The 17834-nt window shown below is 30.8% G+C and overlaps 1 protein-coding gene across 5 annotated transcripts; it reads right to left on the reverse strand.

The window, feature by feature from the left end:
• Positions 1 to 906: 906 nt before the first annotated feature.
• LOC126769377 (insulin-like growth factor 1 receptor) lies at positions 907 to 14794 on the reverse strand. Of its 5 annotated transcripts, none has more exons than XM_050488112.1 (8): positions 14718 to 14794; positions 11088 to 11292; positions 7263 to 7482; positions 5085 to 5225; positions 4106 to 4311; positions 3476 to 3622; positions 3224 to 3386; positions 907 to 3130 (listed from the first exon to the last, which is right to left on the reverse strand). In XM_050488112.1, exons 2-8 carry the CDS (start codon positions 11108 to 11110, stop codon positions 1277 to 1279), a joined length of 2754 nt encoding a protein of 917 aa, XP_050344069.1. In that variant the 5' UTR covers positions 11111 to 11292; positions 14718 to 14794; the 3' UTR covers positions 907 to 1276. The 5 variants fall into 5 exon arrangements, with proteins under 5 accessions (XP_050344069.1, XP_050344065.1, XP_050344067.1 ...); XM_050488108.1 differs by having other exon boundaries at positions 11088 to 11298; XM_050488110.1 differs by having other exon boundaries at positions 11088 to 11298; positions 14522 to 14794.
• Between the last annotated feature and the right edge of the window lie 3040 nt (positions 14795 to 17834).

A 17834-nucleotide genomic window follows, 5' to 3' on the forward strand; every position in this document is an offset into this window, starting at 1 on the left:
ATTTTAGATTATTGTATTTGTAGTATTAGGAACACCAATTTCTGCTTTTGTGCTTGAAATTACACTGACTCACCAAACTTAAACCGGAACACAAGATGACTAGGTATTGCTGCTTGACTGTTAAATAAGTGGGTGGTACCCAGACGGGCTTGCACAAAACCTTACCACTAAATAAGCACAAAGATAATTAATAGTAGACTAGAATCAGAACATCTGAAGTAACGCCACACTTATATAAATAGAAATATAAAACAAAGAAAATAATAAAATTTTCATAAAACTCCTACACGCGTTTACTTAAAATTATATAATAGTTTATTTGACTAACGTCCGTAATAAAACTTTTCATTTGAGAATTTCTCAAAATCTAATATGATGTTGAAATGAAACTTTTATATAATTCAAAATCTTAAAAGCAGGAAATGTATTTTGTGTGGCCAAGACGGAAATAATTAATGGTCATAACTTAACACTTTTATTAAATATGTGATTAATTTTATTGTTAGACTAGTCTATTTAGCTTGTGACGAAAATCATTTAAAGGTTGCCATTATAACTTACATAATACATATTTGAGTTATACATATAAAATATTTAAATTATTGGGTAGCAGCGGTAATCTAATATAATGTTTTTAAGGTTTTTGTAACTCACAAACAGCCATATTAACGTAAAGGTAGACAGTTATTTTGAAATCACAGATAGAAATTTCAATTTAATTTATTTGTATAAATGTACAAAATTTAATTATACAACTAAGATTTACTTCGTAACTTATGAGTCATAAATGATATAAACATACAACAATTATAAATAGAGTTAATTTAATTACTTTCAATGTTAGTAAAACAAATTATAAGCATAAAAAATGACTTCTAAATATAAATAATATTCAGAAGTCATTTTAGTCAGAAATATTTTTAAAATAATTTAAATTTCTACAACAACCACTTAAGAAAGTTAAAGAGACATTGAAAACATTTATTTTTTTGTTCCATTACACAAAATTAAACTCAATATCTCTGTCCTCTCGTCTGAAATACTTTTTACTTTAAAATGACTTGATAATTCCGAAAATTTTATAACCTGTTTGAAAAGACCAGCATCATTAAATTCAAACTACGCTTTATTTTTTTAAGCTTATGCATAATCCTTGAGCTATTATACAAAGCATGCGCAATTTCACTGTTTAAAGAATTTATTATGCCCTGAACATACTTTCAAACTTTACTTCATTATTTTCTATTTAACATAACAGAAGTTTCAAATATATGATTTAAGATAAATCTCGTAAATCGCGTAAAGAAATATTATGCAATGACACAAAATCTGATAGCATGGTAGCTGGTGGTTCACTTTCTTGACGGTAACTGGACGTAATGTCAAATAATGGTATACTGTCACTTCTCCTTATTCTTCTTTTCCAACGCCAGCCTATGACCCATGAGAACGCGGATAAGAATAACCCAAATAGTACTCCAGTCCACCACCAAACCAGTTCATATTTAACAAAACCATCAATCTTTATCCAGTCATTACACGCATATGCGTGAGCTAACGTCGTAGAACATATTCTCACTAAGTATTTACTAGCTTTATTTGATTTCACAGTTAAGCTTGTTTCATTACCAGGAACGCACCATGTTTGTGGTACCAAATGGTTCATATCGCTTACCTTAACATTTGGATAAACTTCAATTGTATAAGCCAATAATGGTCCGTTAGTTACGTTTGGTGGTTCCCATTCTACATAAATTAACCCTGAGTTAATGGCACTCTTATGAGTTATAGAAGCTATATCTGCATTTTCTGAGTGCAGAGTTCGAACGACATTTTTAGCCGTTCGACTACATAAATCTTTGGTACAAGCTCTTAAACGAAATTTATAATCTCTAAATGGAGCTAAGCCTCCGACTTGAAAGTCATTCCTTTGACCACTGATATCTAAAGATAAACTTATAATATTTCCTTTAACACTGGAGTTTTCAGATCTTTTAGAATCATCGTCACAATCACCAATAGAATCGCATACGTCAAAATAATCTTCAACCATAGTACCAATAGGTACGGAAGATAATATACCACACATACTTTCGCAACCTCTTTCATAATTCTTTGGTGGTCGCATTACTTTTGCGTGTCGTGAATAGTCTATATCAAACATCTCATCATCATTGATAGTGCAATGATCTCTTGTAATAATATTATCATTGTTAATATCAACCAGATTAATATCTAATTCATAGCGTGTTATAAATGGTCGGTAATCCATGTGATCCACCCATCTAATGACGATGACGTTAGACGAGGATGCGACCAGTTCCAATATAAATGGTGGTTCAGGCTTACCGACAAAAGTTTTGAATTTAACAATACTACTACGTGCCAGATGACGTGATGTTGGGTCATATTTTTCTACACAAATAGCATAAGTTGATGCAGGTCGAAGAGATGGTAATGGAACTTGAACAAAATTATTATATGTATCTGGAACATTAATTGCAAACCATTCCGAATCACTACATGTTTCTGGCACAATTGAAGCATTCGTCCCATGAGGTATCCTAACGTATAAAACTGTATAATGCATCGCTTTCAATTTCGAAAAGAACGATGCAATAGCAAATGTCTCGTTCTTTACTTGTATGGTCAATTGAAGAAACATTTCATTACAACTACCGCTATATCCATTCATCCCCTGAGGTATGTCGAGCTCATTGGGTGCAACTGGAAACCTTTGCGTCAACTTATTTATTTGATGCATACAGAGCATGGGGTTTCTATAAAATCTTACAGTTCCCCTTTCTACAATAAGCCCTTTTATAATGTGTGGTAAAAATAGAGATTGAAGATTATGCATATCATAAATAACTAAGCTATATTTTCCATTAAACAAACGGCGACCCTTAATCCTTTGAAGTGACGAAAGAAAATCAAGCGAAGTTAGTGTGATAGAACCATAAATTTTAATGTAATCTGATACTTCTACAATATTTTTCATGAAATATCTTAGCTCATTACCAGCATTTGGTATAGACCAAATATGAATACTCAAAGATCCGTTGATATATACACATTTTTCAGCCAGTTGAATGGTATCTAAAGTTTGTATAGTCATGTTCCCACAAGTCTGGAAATAAAAATATAAATTAAATATTCAAATTTGGTTGATTATCCCTTCTTATATATTATCTTTTAGCAGATTCTCAGTAGAGGTTCATACCTGATGACAGTTATGGCAAGGAATACATGTTGTATTTCCAGCTTCTATCCACTGAACAAAGTTTTTAGGACATTCTGATACGCATTTGTTATTCCATTCCCAACGATTCAAATGGATACATTCATCGATTGTAACACAATGATTGCTCACTGATAGAACACGACTGAAAATTATTAATAATAAATTATTATTATTTTGAAACATTAAAATATAGCTGAACTGAATGAAAAATGAAGCCGTCATAGTACATACGTATTATCTGGGCAACGCGAGACACATTCTTCTTTGTATATGTACTCTCTGCAAAGTGTACAACTGTTTGGATTTGTATTACGGCAACCGAGACATTTACTGCTGCAATTCCAACTGTCTGGTCCTTCAAGGAAAATCTGACATTTCCTAAAAAATACCAATCTTAGCAAATTTACTCAAAAAAAAATCTTCTTTCTTTATTGAAAACCATTTTAGGAACTCAAAATTTAAAAAAGTTACCCTGTCAACAAGTATTATTGATATAAAAATTTGCAATGATCTAGTAGGTAAAATACGTCGCTGATATCAGAAAAAATATCATGATAATATATAATATATTGTCAGATGAGTTTTCATATACCTAATTTTTTTATTAAAATTCTGTCCCCGAGGATAAAAGGAAATATCGTGAGAAAATCTGCATGTGGCGGATGACAACCAACAATGATCAGCAGCAATGGAATAGCTTCAACCCTTCTAATTAAACAGGGTAAGAGATATTTCTCCAGCAGTGGAACATTAATGACTATTACTGCAATGAAGAATAAATATGGGTTATAGTTATACATATATATAGGTTGAAGTATATGCAAATTCTTAATTTAACTTTAGACAATGACAATTACTTACTTATTGCTCCAACACCGATTAGTTGCGGGATTAGATGAACAAGTGCAAGGAAAATTGCATTGGGCATGTTTGTCTGGTGAACTTAAAACATGTCGAGATCTCGGAGCGATAGCATTCCAATCGATTGTATTAACAAAGCAGGTAAGGGGACCACCCCAGATTATTACACCTCCTCTGTCTATCTTAATCAAACTATTTAAGCCGATCTATAACAATATTGGATGAGAAGTTTTTGTTTATAATAATAATTACTTTGATAATTATTGGAAATGTAAATGTTTTATACTACGATAGTAATAATCATTCTGTGCATACAAGCCTTCATTTAACGCTTGTTTCTATGTTTAAGTCAAATGTTTCAACTGAATTTTAAACTGGTTATATTCAACCGATTGAGCTGAAATTTTGCATACACTACATTTACTGACAGTAAAAACTAGTATACTAAATGTTATTATTTAGGTACAAAGCAAAGCTTGTTTTTTACATCTGTTTGTGTAGTGAGGTGACATCGCAAAGCTTAACGTCGTTATGTTCTTATACATAATATTACGTTTATTTTCATTCATATATTATGTCTTGCGAAGTTATTATTTATTTGCTTAAGTCAGATATATAAACAATTATATTATTTAACTTGTAACTTGTGTATTCGAATTCTGACTTTATTTAAACATAAACATCATTTGTCTTTGCACTCGACTTTCTTTTTTCATAAGAACGTTATATTCTTTAAATTAATCTATGTAACAGAGGGTTTATCTTAATTTTTTTAATAAATACGTTATTTTTAAACTTTATATGTGTGTTTTTATTATTTGTACTTCTTAGGACTTATACTTCTATTTTGACTTTTTTGTGTATCTGTTTTATTTCTGGTAAGTGTAATGAAATGTTTATGAATAAAAACCTATACATACAATTGAATATATTCTTTTCTTAGATAAAGTATTTTCAATATACAATAAAATAAACTCACTTCCCTTAGATATTCGACATCATACACGATCAATGCGTAGTTATACAAAAGTGTGTTCCCTCGTATCCTCGCTAGATTTGGTAACAAATTGCTGAGTGTTTCTAAACCAGCAACTCGATAGACAACCATGTATCCTGTAACCTGAAAATGCAAAACATTAAAAATTTATAACTTTATTATGAAAAAAAATCGGATCACTATATAAACCAAATTGACGAACGAAATATCCAGTATGGTCTTTCATTCAACAATGTGGTGCGAACATCGTAATATTTTTATTTATTTGTAATCTAAACAAGTTAACACTTAAAAAATTAACATTTACGTGAATTTTTAGCACTCATTAACGCCTCTTCAACTTGTCTGGGTGCTGCACATTTTTCAATAAAAATGTAAAACAAACAATCAATATCATGTTATATGATGTTGATGTTCGTAAAATAAATAAATAAAACTTAAAAAAATATTTCTTTTAACCAGGAAATAGCAGGACAAAGCTGTATTGTTTGTAGTAGCAAAGTGTAGTATATGCACACTTGTAAATAAACAAGTTTTATTGGAATGACCATTTCATACAAAGCAAAAATCATTTATAATATGTTTTAGTTTATGAGCAATATAGGATCGAATTGAATAAAGCCTTTTACAAAGTTCTGACCAGTAATCGATCGTAACGAGTAATCTCAAGTACTAACCAAGTAACAGCCTGTTAATATCCCACTGCTGGGCTAAGGCCTCCTCTCCCTTTTGACGAGAAGGTTTGAAGCTTATTCCACCACGCTGCTTCAATGCGGCATACATGCTGCATAATAGACTACACATGTGGCATAATTTCAATGAAATTAGACACATGCAGGTTTTCTCACGATGTTTTCCTTCACCGTCAAGCACGAGATGAATAATAATCACAAATTAAGCACATGAATATTCAATGGTGCTCGTCCGGGTTTGAACCCACGATCGTCGGTTAAGACTCACGCGTTCTAACCACTAGGCCATCTCGGCTTTTTGGCACTAACCAACTAACAGAGACGGAATGATGAGCATTAGTTTGTCCATTCTACTATTTTATAACGATAGCGATACATTGCCGATTCAATTCCAGTTCAACTTTGACGATTATATATATATTCGGATCTGAAGCAAACCTATATGACGTTACCGTATACGATACATCCATATATGTTAAAACCAATTTTAATTGTAAACTTTTATATCAATGATATATAATTACATTAAAGAACAGGAAAATAGATAAACGTCAACGATAACGCTCCGATTTGATTGCGATACAGTGACAATTTCTTAGCAGAATTGGCCCCCAGATGCACAATTGGTTGGTGCCAATGGCTTTACTTACTTTCTGGGGAAGTACATGGAGCACTCAAATATAACACTGTCAACTTTCTAAACAGCTTTAACCCCTATTGAGGTTGAGGATGCTATTGAGATTTTTTAGAACCTTAAAATTACTTGAAACCTTATTGATTTTTTATTACCGCTATATTTGAATTGAGCCCTTGGGATCCTCACTCGTATAATTTGCCTCTAGATTTTATAGAAGCAATAAAATAATTTTATTCATGCTTCTTAATAAAACTTTTGATAGTATTTACAATTGAATATAATTCCAAGGAATAGGCTACAACAAGTACCCATGCTTGATTCAATAAAGAAAGTCTTAGTTTGTAAACAATATTTTATTCGTCTTTATTGTTTGATATTTACTAAGAACAATAGTGCTTTTAAATATTGTTAACAAATTAGTTATGAAGTAAACCTTTTTATGTTTTATTTTTTATTGTACTAACGTGATTGAATTAATTTAATTGCTATATTGGCTTAAAATCCTGCAGCAACATACGGAAAAAATATATTTGAGAATGGTTGGCGTTATCTACGAATTCCTTAGGTAGCATATAAATAATGATAAAATTTTAATAAATGATGAAAGCTTTATAATTATAATTGTTGGCATTCTAAAATATAATGTGTAATATTATTTGATAGCAAGAATATTACGTTAAATACTTCTTTCAGTGCCGATGTCTATGGGCGGTGGTTACCATTTACCATCAGGTGGCTCATTTCTTGAAATAAAAGTACATAAATTTGTGGAGATACTTGTTAAGCAACAAACGACACCAAAATCATTTTAAATACCGTATCCATACTGACCTCTTTTAATTTAGGAAATGTGAGATTCTTGAAATCCTTTGGCTTCGTTCTCTCTAGAAGTGAAATTTTTAAATCTCCAACCACGATTGTACAATTTTCCAACTTCTTCAATTTTTCTATGTCATTTATAAACATGTTCATACATAGTCCATGGTACTCTATCGGATCTGTACTTTTGAAGCCATAAGACACAGTGGCTATCATAATGCTTATTATTAACCTGTGGATTAAGTTTTTTATTGAGTTAATAAACTTAAGAAATCAAGCAAAGGTTGGAAAACATCCTAGATATTTCAAGATGAATTCTAGAATGTTCAATGGGGTGCGATGATTCGTTCGATGTCTTGTCTTTTGTCTAGTTAATGTTAAGAATATACTAAGCAAAAGCTTTGTCAACTAACTACGATAGATAAACGTATTTTCAGATGGTTTTTTAGTGATGAACATAAAAGATCCTAAAAATTGAGGAATTTTGCAAGTTGTGTGAGTTACTAATATCTACATGAGGAATCCATGAGGTCCGAAATGAAATAATTATTATTTATTACTATTATTTTTGTTTCGGAAATCTCAATGTATTATCTTAATAAGCAAATGAATATATTAATAATATTTAAATATATGTTTATACTTTATTTAATTAAATAATATATAATTCATTAATCTCTTTAAGGTTAGTTGATGTAAAATGCTTTCATTTATAATCAACGAAACTTAAGGAAAACATCGATAAAAGAATATCGATTGATGGTGATCAAATCATCTGGGAATGATTACTAAATTATAGAAATAGTTTTTAAAGACAAATAATTATTAAAAATGTAACATTTAATATTGAATAAATGTATTTATATCAATGAAATTTCCATAAAGTTACTTAAAATCTCACTCGGCAAACGGTATCTAATAATGACCATTTCTTTCTGGATACATTTAATCTATCTCATAATTTTTAATTAATTGTTTAAGGTTTACATTAATTTAATTAAATGTACAGCAAATTAAATGTAATTTTAAAAATAATAAATTTCAGAACCAGTATTTAAAAAAAATGCAATTGTTTACTCCTGAAATGTGGCAAAACTCATAATATTCACATCATGAACGAACGTAATTAAAATATTTCATAATGTTATCAATTACAAAGTTATTAAAATTAACCGTCATTGCATTAGTAATACGATAACGAGCACAATGTACCTATAACGTAAATACAAAATATATAAAGAGACTTAAGCGACATTTGAGAAAGGATGTATGATAAAACAGTCCAATTAAGACTTGTTTTAAAGTAATTAAAAACATTTTTATCGGTACAACGGTAGTCAATAACAACAATATATTAAATAGTAAAATATATGTGAAAACCCATTAAAATATTTAGAAAAAATGTCTTATTTATCAAATTACATAATTTATATTATATAATATATATTTATTATACATATATTAGGAAACATAAAGAAGATCATTTATTATAATTCTAACGTTAAGTAGATTATAGAGATTGTTATTCTCTTTCCAGTTAATTACGTAAACGCCGTCGGGTTTTTTTTATAATTCCTTTTTAATTATTATTTTCTTTATAATATAAAATAAAGCTTCTTTATTTAATAATGTTTTTGCAATTATCATACCAATGAACAACGATTTACAGTATGACGTAGTAAAGCTTTGAGCTTATTTAACGTGGACAGCTAAATAATGAATAACATTTAGAATATAATAGAATAGAATATGTTTTTATTATACACCAAAAGAGTCAAGGAAACATACAGATGCAGCAATCTTTGACCCTCAGGCAGATATAAGAATTAAATTTAAAATTTAGGCAGATATATCTATAATGCATAGTGAGCCGATTGCAATTTCGGAATCATTGTCATATGCGTCATCTTGTGCCGGAAGTCAGGATGTTATACTGTCGGATTCAAAGAGCGCCCTTTTTCACTTGGCTCGGTTAACCTCGACCTTTCGAGGATACCCGGTAGCCTATGATATTTTAGAGTTTATATGCAATAGACAAAGTGCAAATAAAACAATAATTATCCAGTGGATACCTTCACGTGTTGGAATCGTGGGCAACGAGGAAGCTGACAAAGCAGCAAAACAAGCTATTCATGACGGAATTCCTTATCAGTGCATCCCTTTGCATAGTGAAATTTTAAATAAATTCAAGAAAACATGTAAACAAAACTGGCAGGAATATTTTGATGAACGATCGCGACATAAAGGTATATAGTAGAAGACAATTGTATGTGAACTTACTCATTGCCCATGGTTTCAAAAAATTAAAAGTAGCTGAAAAAATATTGTGACATTTATGAGACTTCGTTCCGGTCATATTCCGTCAAACAAATTTAATTTTATGATGGGCAAAACCAACACCTATAAATGCGTACAATGTAACTGCATGGATGATGTTTATCACCGATTGATGGAATGTGCGCGGAATGCGTCGTTCCGGCCCCGTTTATTAAAATCATATAATGTGGGTATATGTAATAGTTTGCTTGCGGTACCATCATCAAACGAAGCTAAGCTATTATTGAAAATGTATATATAGAATACTTGCTCATTTTCAATACTACCTTATATACAAAAGAAAAGATTATGGATGTATTATATTATTGAAGTAATGTTAAGTTAATTAGGTGTTAAGTTGTTTTGATTTAGTATCATTATAATGTGTTGTGCTTGTACGGGGGTAGTCAATCTGATGACTAAACTCTCAGGTAAAATAAAGGAAAAAAAAAGAACAATACAGATATAAATAGAAAAATAAATTAATGATATAAACGGTACAATCTTATCGCTAGGAAACCGAACTCTTACAGACAACCTTTGGATAAAGGAGATGAGATTAATAAAACGCTGAGGTGGTGTACAGTTAGAACAATTATAAAAATAAATGCTTTTTAATATATTTACAACTAGTTTTCGCTCGCGGCTTTGCCCGCGTGTTTGGAGGTTGGGTAGGTGTTTGGTATAAAAGAAAAAAAAGTAAAGTAACAGCCTGTTAATGTCCTACTGCTAGGCTAAGGCCTCCTCTCCCTTTTGAGGAGAAGGTTTGGAGCTTATTCCACCACGCTTCTCCAATGCGTGTTGGTAGAATACACATGTAGCATAATTTCAATGAAATTATACACATGCAGGTTTCACGATGTTTTCCTTCACCATCAAGCACGAGATGAATTATAAACACAAATTAAGCACATAAATAAAAATGTGTTTATATTCTAACTTGAAGTTCAAGCTTGCTTTCATGAAGGCGTGCCTTGAATGCGTAACATACAGACATAGTCACTTTTATATTTAAAATATTATAATTACTATGTGTACGAATTTCTACAACAATGCATATATACATACTCATACATCATTTACTTATATATTACTTATACAATTGGGTACGATTTCAAAATTATATCTAAATATAATTATAACATAAATATTAGTAATTCGATTATATAACGAATAACGAAGAGATGCGCGAGTGAAATCTGAAGTATTACTAGCTTGAAGCGCGCTCCTAAGTATATGAATGGGCTTATGTATGGTTTCTATGGTTTTCCCTCAAACTGATCTCTAGATTTACGGTTGAAATAAAAGTTTTCTACCGACTGGGCCACATCGGCTTTTACCTACACCTAATCTGTCTTACAAAAAAAAATTGAGTAAAAAACTACGAATTACACTATTGGAGTCTTAGGATTAATAAATAATATAATATGTGAAAATTATAGAAATTTGTTGTAAAAAAGTTTCGAGAATATATAGGGTTAAAATCTATTTCACTTATATTATATAGAAAAATATAATTACCAAATCAGCGTGACTTTCTCCATGTTACTCTTAACTTCTTGGTATCAAATCTTTTATAGTTTTTCTGCTTGCGAGCCGATCGACGCTTTCTCGTAAGATGTCGGAAAATTCTCATATAGGTAGTGACACTTAGAAAACACATAGCTTTATTCTGCATCCCATTTCCCTTGTAGCGTTGTCGTATCAATTATATTTATATTGAGAACTAAAACTAAATAAAGAAAGTTCGTAATCCATAAATATGCTTACAACATGTTCAAGTGAAACTTTGATATAGTCAGAGTCAAATACTTTTTGTCAATATGATAATGCTTCTAGCATTATACTTCTTTATTAATTATTTCGGAAAGAAACATCTCAGATCAAAGAAAATATTTCTCCTCATATTTCTGAAAAACTACCGGGCGAACGCTGGAGCGGTTAAAATTAATATGTTATTTATTTTGATGAGAAATAATATTTTATTTGATTGAATCCCAAAACGCAACAACAAATTTCTGTGATTTATCAATAAATGACGCCGCTCACTTATATTTAGACGATTTTGAGACTTAAAAAAAATTCTCATAAAACTTTTCGTGTATCAAATATGATACACCTCAACAAATATATAACATTAACAAATTATAAAGTCGAAACTATAAAGTTAAGGTGCTGATAATAAATTAGGATATAATGACTTCGCATTATTATCATATGCCTTCTTGAACAATTTCCAACAAGCGACCGAACAACGGATCTTCAAACAGGAATACAACAATACCAAGTAGAATAACTGATGAGTGGGTGGTATATACCAGTATATACTAATAATCCCTACGTTTTATTAATTTTCCGTCAGAAACAACGCCCACAGTTTAGTAATGTAATATAGTTTGTATATAATAAATACGCGGTACAAAATTCAAAACTATTTCTTCTAAATATTCCATATAAATGTTGTCTATGAAACTTCTAATAGCTGCCCCATCAATGTGACGTTAGTGTTCACCCCTGTACAAGAAATAGTTTCGGCTCAGACAGTTTTCAAGTAGAACAATAATTGAGTCAGGACCCTTTAATAGTGATTTATACCTAACGACATTTAAGCAATCCTTTATGAGAACACTTATGAACGGTTAAAAGCCGAATATAATATTCAAATTGGATAACATATATTGCGAACGATTAAAGTTACGATGATAATAATTAATTACATAGTAATATACTTATTCAATATAAAATATAACGGAAGTGTCTGTCTATGATTATAAAGTAACAAATTTCTTATAAGTTAGTATAAAAATTAAAATAAATTTTTTTGTCTCTGTTTGCCTATAATTAGTTAATAATAATAACTTACAAGCTTACTCACAAACATTGCTTAGCAGGTGATTAGTCAAACAATGTTGTGTCTTTTTCTTTCGAACGTAAAACGTATTATGACAGAAAGAGCGAAATCAATGTTTAGCTGCTAAACAACTTTTATAAGTAAGGACGTCTTGCTTAAACAGTTGCTAACCAATAATTATAATTTTAGAATCAGGCTTGAAATGTACTTCTGCAAAGTTTTTGGCATATAATATTTACAAATAAATATATAATTCCAAACACGATAATGATTAAATACCACAAACGCATTAAGTAAGATAAATAATTCTCAGACATCATTATGTAAATAGCATAATATTGAACATTTACTTGAATAAAGTAAATTATGATTGAAAAAATGCCTGATTTTTCGCCAGTGTAATGAATAAGACTCCTTAAATGAAACGAATCCGAATTTATTAGGGTGTTTAATAGTTAGCATTACATTAAATCAATCGTAAAGGATTTTTGAATTGTCATCCAAAAATATTTATTTCGAAAGTTTCAAATCGATACGAAATAATAAGTAGTTAATATTGACTTTCTTAATTATTATACTGACATTGTTACTTTTAATACTTTTTTGACCGACATGATGATCTAATTTTGACCGATCTAGGTCATGGCGGGCATTTTAAGGGGGACATGCCAAGTGAGCAAACAACACAACACAAGTGCAAAACACACAAGCAAGTGCACTCTCTATTCCTTCTTTATAATGCACTGGGACAGAAAAGCCGATACAATCGAAAATAATTCAGACACAACATTGTAAGCACTACCAAAGTATTTCAGAGAATTTCTTAAAACAGATATTCAATATCTTTTTACTGGTTCGACCGGATTGAACTCAGGACCTCGAGATTTTCAGGCCAACAGTCAACATACAAGTGAAGCTAGCATAGATAGTGTTAAAGTAAATTTAATGAACAGGGGGCCAATTCTAGTAACAAACTGTCACTTAATAGCAATTGAATTAAAAAATACCTGTTGCCCTTTAAACGTTTTCTTATTCTACTAAAACAAAGACCCAGTTGCGTTTCGGTCGAAGTCGGTTCGAAAAAAATCAGGAATGTATAGTAACCGTTATAAGTAAGTAGAATTGTCTCCCAGTTCGTTAATGTCTCACCGCTGAGCAAAGGCTTTTTATTAATAAGCAAAAGAATTCAGAGAATATAAAAGAACACGTCTTTATTTGCAGCTTATTTCGCTTCATTTGCTCTAAAGATTGTTTATTTACATGTTACAATTATTCTTTCGGTATTTGCTGTTCTATTTATCACTCTCTACCAACCCATAGTATTAAATAAATTGTACGATAATTTGTATTCATTCTTAAAACTTCAAATTGTACAAATTCCTCGTGTGTTATTCACATAGGCTTCATTATATACATAAATAGCTCCGCACGGTTTTATCCGCGTTAAATGTTCCTGCTCCGCCCCAATGGGCCGTAGCGTGATGGCGAATAGCCTATAACTTTCCTCAAGAATTGAGATATCGAATGCAAAAATATTTTTTCGAATCCGAACTGATGATCTGACATCAACGCGTGCAAACAAATATTAACAAAAATTCTTTAGCTATATTACTTAAAAGTACCGACTACTAATTAGTTCTAATTATATATATATATATATATATATATATATATATATATATATATATATTACAATTACTATGCGGTATATATAATATCGTATTTTTATAGTAGTCGGTACTTTTAAGTAATATAGCTAAAGAATTTTTGTATTTATATATATATATATATATATATATATATATATATATAAATCCACAATAATTTTAAAAAGTAAACATCGTTTTAAAATAAATGAAAAAACTAAAGTACCAAACCCTGCACTTAACACCCGTTTCACTATCGTATGAAAAATTCTAAAAGAAATATTTATTGTTTACATATTATACTAATTTATATATATTTATAAGCAAAATCATAAATAAATACAGAAATTATATATTATACATTACCTATCAATATAATAAATAATCGCACACTAATTTAAAAAAATCTTAAAATCTAATGTGTCACCTCCTTTAGTTATCGTTACTTTGTATCGCACTATATTTTTTACTAGACTACCCTACCTCACATCACAAAATATTCGTACTTGTTTGCACTGTACTGGTATTATTAGGTTATGGTAACATTCATCGTATTACTATGTACGCCTATTCGATTTAATTTTTCTACTAATTGTATTGTAATTTTGTAATTGATTTAAATGTAAATCGTTTGAGAAAATAAATGTCTCTAACCGTATATTATAAAAACACTACAAGGAAAATGTGATTAGAACAATTATTAACGTATTGTTGCGCCCGAACAAAGTAAAGCAACAGTTACAACTGACCGTATGAGTGCAAATTATTTAATTATGCCCATGAAGATTCGATAGACTCTTAATTTAGGAGCTCGATCGCTAAAGGTCATCTTTTTACAGGATGATGCGGGATTATTTAATTTGAATGCTTTTTATTGCGATATAAATATTTTGTTTTGACCTTTTAACTCTCGGACTTATCATTTAATAAGGCATGATCTAACGTTATATTCACAATCTATTCTAAGCATTATCAATATTCAATCGAAAGTTCTCCTATTTTTAAACTCATGTAAAAATGTTTCTATTTAATATTTTTCTAAACGCAACTATGTAAACGTAAATGCGTAAATTTCGCTTTTAAATTATTTCAGAGAAAAGTGTTTTTATTAAATCATGAATCCATTCAACATAAGATATTTTTAAAAGAATATAAAAAAAATAAAATAAGCAAGGCAAAGAGATTATCTCTTTTGATAAATGTCTTTCAAAAAGACATCATAGAGACATTAAACTTTTTCTATTAATATTATTCATTTAAAACAAAAGAGATTTACGTCACATCAGAAAACCACTGTCATAAAAAAAGTAATTACCTTCTTGGTTTTAAGATAAAATAAAAAAAGAACATAGGACTAATAACGGCCACAATTGAATCAATGATTTGCCGTTTTATATTTCAAACACATCTGGGTAGGTACCATTACAAGCTCATCTGGGTAGGTACCACCCACTCATCAGATATTCTACCGCAAAACAGCAGTACTTGATATTCTTAACATAAGGGACATAAAATCTTAGTTCCCAAGGTTGTTGGAGCATTGGCTATATAAGCGATGGTTGACATTTCTTAGAATGTTTAAGAGCGTTGGTGACCACATACCATCAGGTGGCCCATGTGCTCGTCCGCCTTCCTATTCTATTAAAAAAACACACATATCATACGCTTTTTACCTTAATATCAGTAAATGTCTTATAAAAAAGAAGAGTTTAGTAGGCAATTCATTACTCTACTTTGCAGAGCTAAAGTCGTGTAAGAATTCATCGTCTAAAACAATTTTAATTTAATTTAGTTAAGCATGCTCTTTTGTTTTAAGGCTTCAAGTTTAAGTTGATAGACAATCTGGTTGACGTTTTAATAACCATTAGAGTAACCGTTATTAAAGTGTTAATAATACCTTAAGTTTCATCACTTGCTACAATACGCTTCTTATCGCGGCCTCTTTTGAATTTCGTGGTATCGTCGAGCACTGTAATAAAACAGCCTGTATAAGGGGACCTGCGGGTCAAGTGGACTTAACAAGTAATATTGCATTTTGTGTCCCGCTTGAATGTACTATGTTATGAGTGCATAACTTTAAAAAATACCTTCTGCTACTGTACTTCTATAGACGATTTTTTAGCCTGAATTTCCAGTATTTTACAATCATTCTGTCTTTTGTTCGCACAAGGAACCTGTTAATGATATGAAATTTACGGTAGTTACCACAAATACTTATGGCTTTATACCGATTGTGATAACGCCATTGTTGCATAATATTTTTGTTACAAGCAGCCAACAAAGTATGAATCATAGGGCTGATTATTTATTTTTTTCATCACATCGACAGACAGATTGACAAATGCGCCACAGTACACCGATGACAGCACTTCGGCCTCTAGATTCCAGGGTGGGGTCCTCGCCACTACGCACCCCGCCTCATATGCAACGGTGCGATAGCCTCTAATGAGTTTGACCGCTTAGGCTCATTGTGGTCGGCGCAGATTTGTTTTATTCTGGTCCGTGAAAGCGTCGACCCATATTGGAGCTCCATAGAGAGCCATGAATCGCGATCTGAGACTGCAACAACTAACATTCGGTTCACCCACATTCGATTTCAATGTCGGTTCAATGCTACGGCTGCTCCGATAAGCTTAGGATCGCTCCTAAAGGACCAGCGTCAAGGACAAGTCCTGGGTACTTCATTGTCGACTCGACGCCAATGGAGATACCACCAATCAATAGCCTCAGACTTTTGTAGAGCTACTTCCAGTCCTAGCTGCCGAAACCAGGAGGGCTGCATTTTTGCATGGAGTGAATGGTACCTACCCAGACTGGCTTGCACAAAGTCCTTCCAAATTCCAATTCTCTTAACTCTTCTTATCACCTGATAACAAAAATACTCCCAAACAGAACGTGTGATAAGCCTTCATTTCGTAAAATCAAGATTTGGTTCTTCTTTCTGATTCCACAAGAGTTTTTGACAAGTATATTCTTGTCAAATAAAGAAGCCTCCCTCACAGAACGCCAAATTTTTATACTTTATGTATGAAGTAAATGCGAAAAGAGTTGTTTTGGTACTTTTACATGTAATTTTAAATGTATAAATTAATGAAGAATGCAATCTATTGATTTTAATAATTATTATTTTCAGACAGCAATCATTTGCTATTTTTATATAAATAATCGACCCGTTGTTCTGTTTGAAAATTATAATCATATATTTTAACGTTCATCAATATTAACATTTATAACGTTAAGATTATTGATACCTATTTGATTCTATTATATTCATTTATATGTTCATCATTTTTTAAATTAAGACCTTAGGTAGGTTGATCACTATAATAGTATTGTGTTTGGGCTTTTCTATTATTACAGTAGATGCGGTCGGTGCGTGGTCGATACTGTGTGTAAATAAAAAAAAAAAACAAATATCCAGCACGGCAGCTATTTATTAGATATCCCCACATATTAATAACTTTCTGTGCCACCCTTTTAACAGATCATTTTGCCAACTTAAAAATATTAAAAAGACATTTACCACTTAACAGAAAAATATTACGTCATACTTATTTATAAATTATAACAAAATGAATGAAATATGGGAAACCAGAATAACATAAATTAAATTTATTATTATGAAATATTTATCAATCGCCTTAATCACTAATTGCAGGTAACTTAGAAAGGTTTTTTACACTATAATTGAAGCTGGACTCGGGGTTCCATACCCACTGGTATGGTTTAATTTCACTAAATTAAATCAAATCGCAATCTATATTAGAGATA

This window comes from Nymphalis io, chromosome 7, assembly GCF_905147045.1.
Source record: "Nymphalis io chromosome 7, ilAglIoxx1.1, whole genome shotgun sequence".
NCBI classification, from domain to species: domain Eukaryota; kingdom Metazoa; phylum Arthropoda; class Insecta; order Lepidoptera; family Nymphalidae; genus Nymphalis; species Nymphalis io.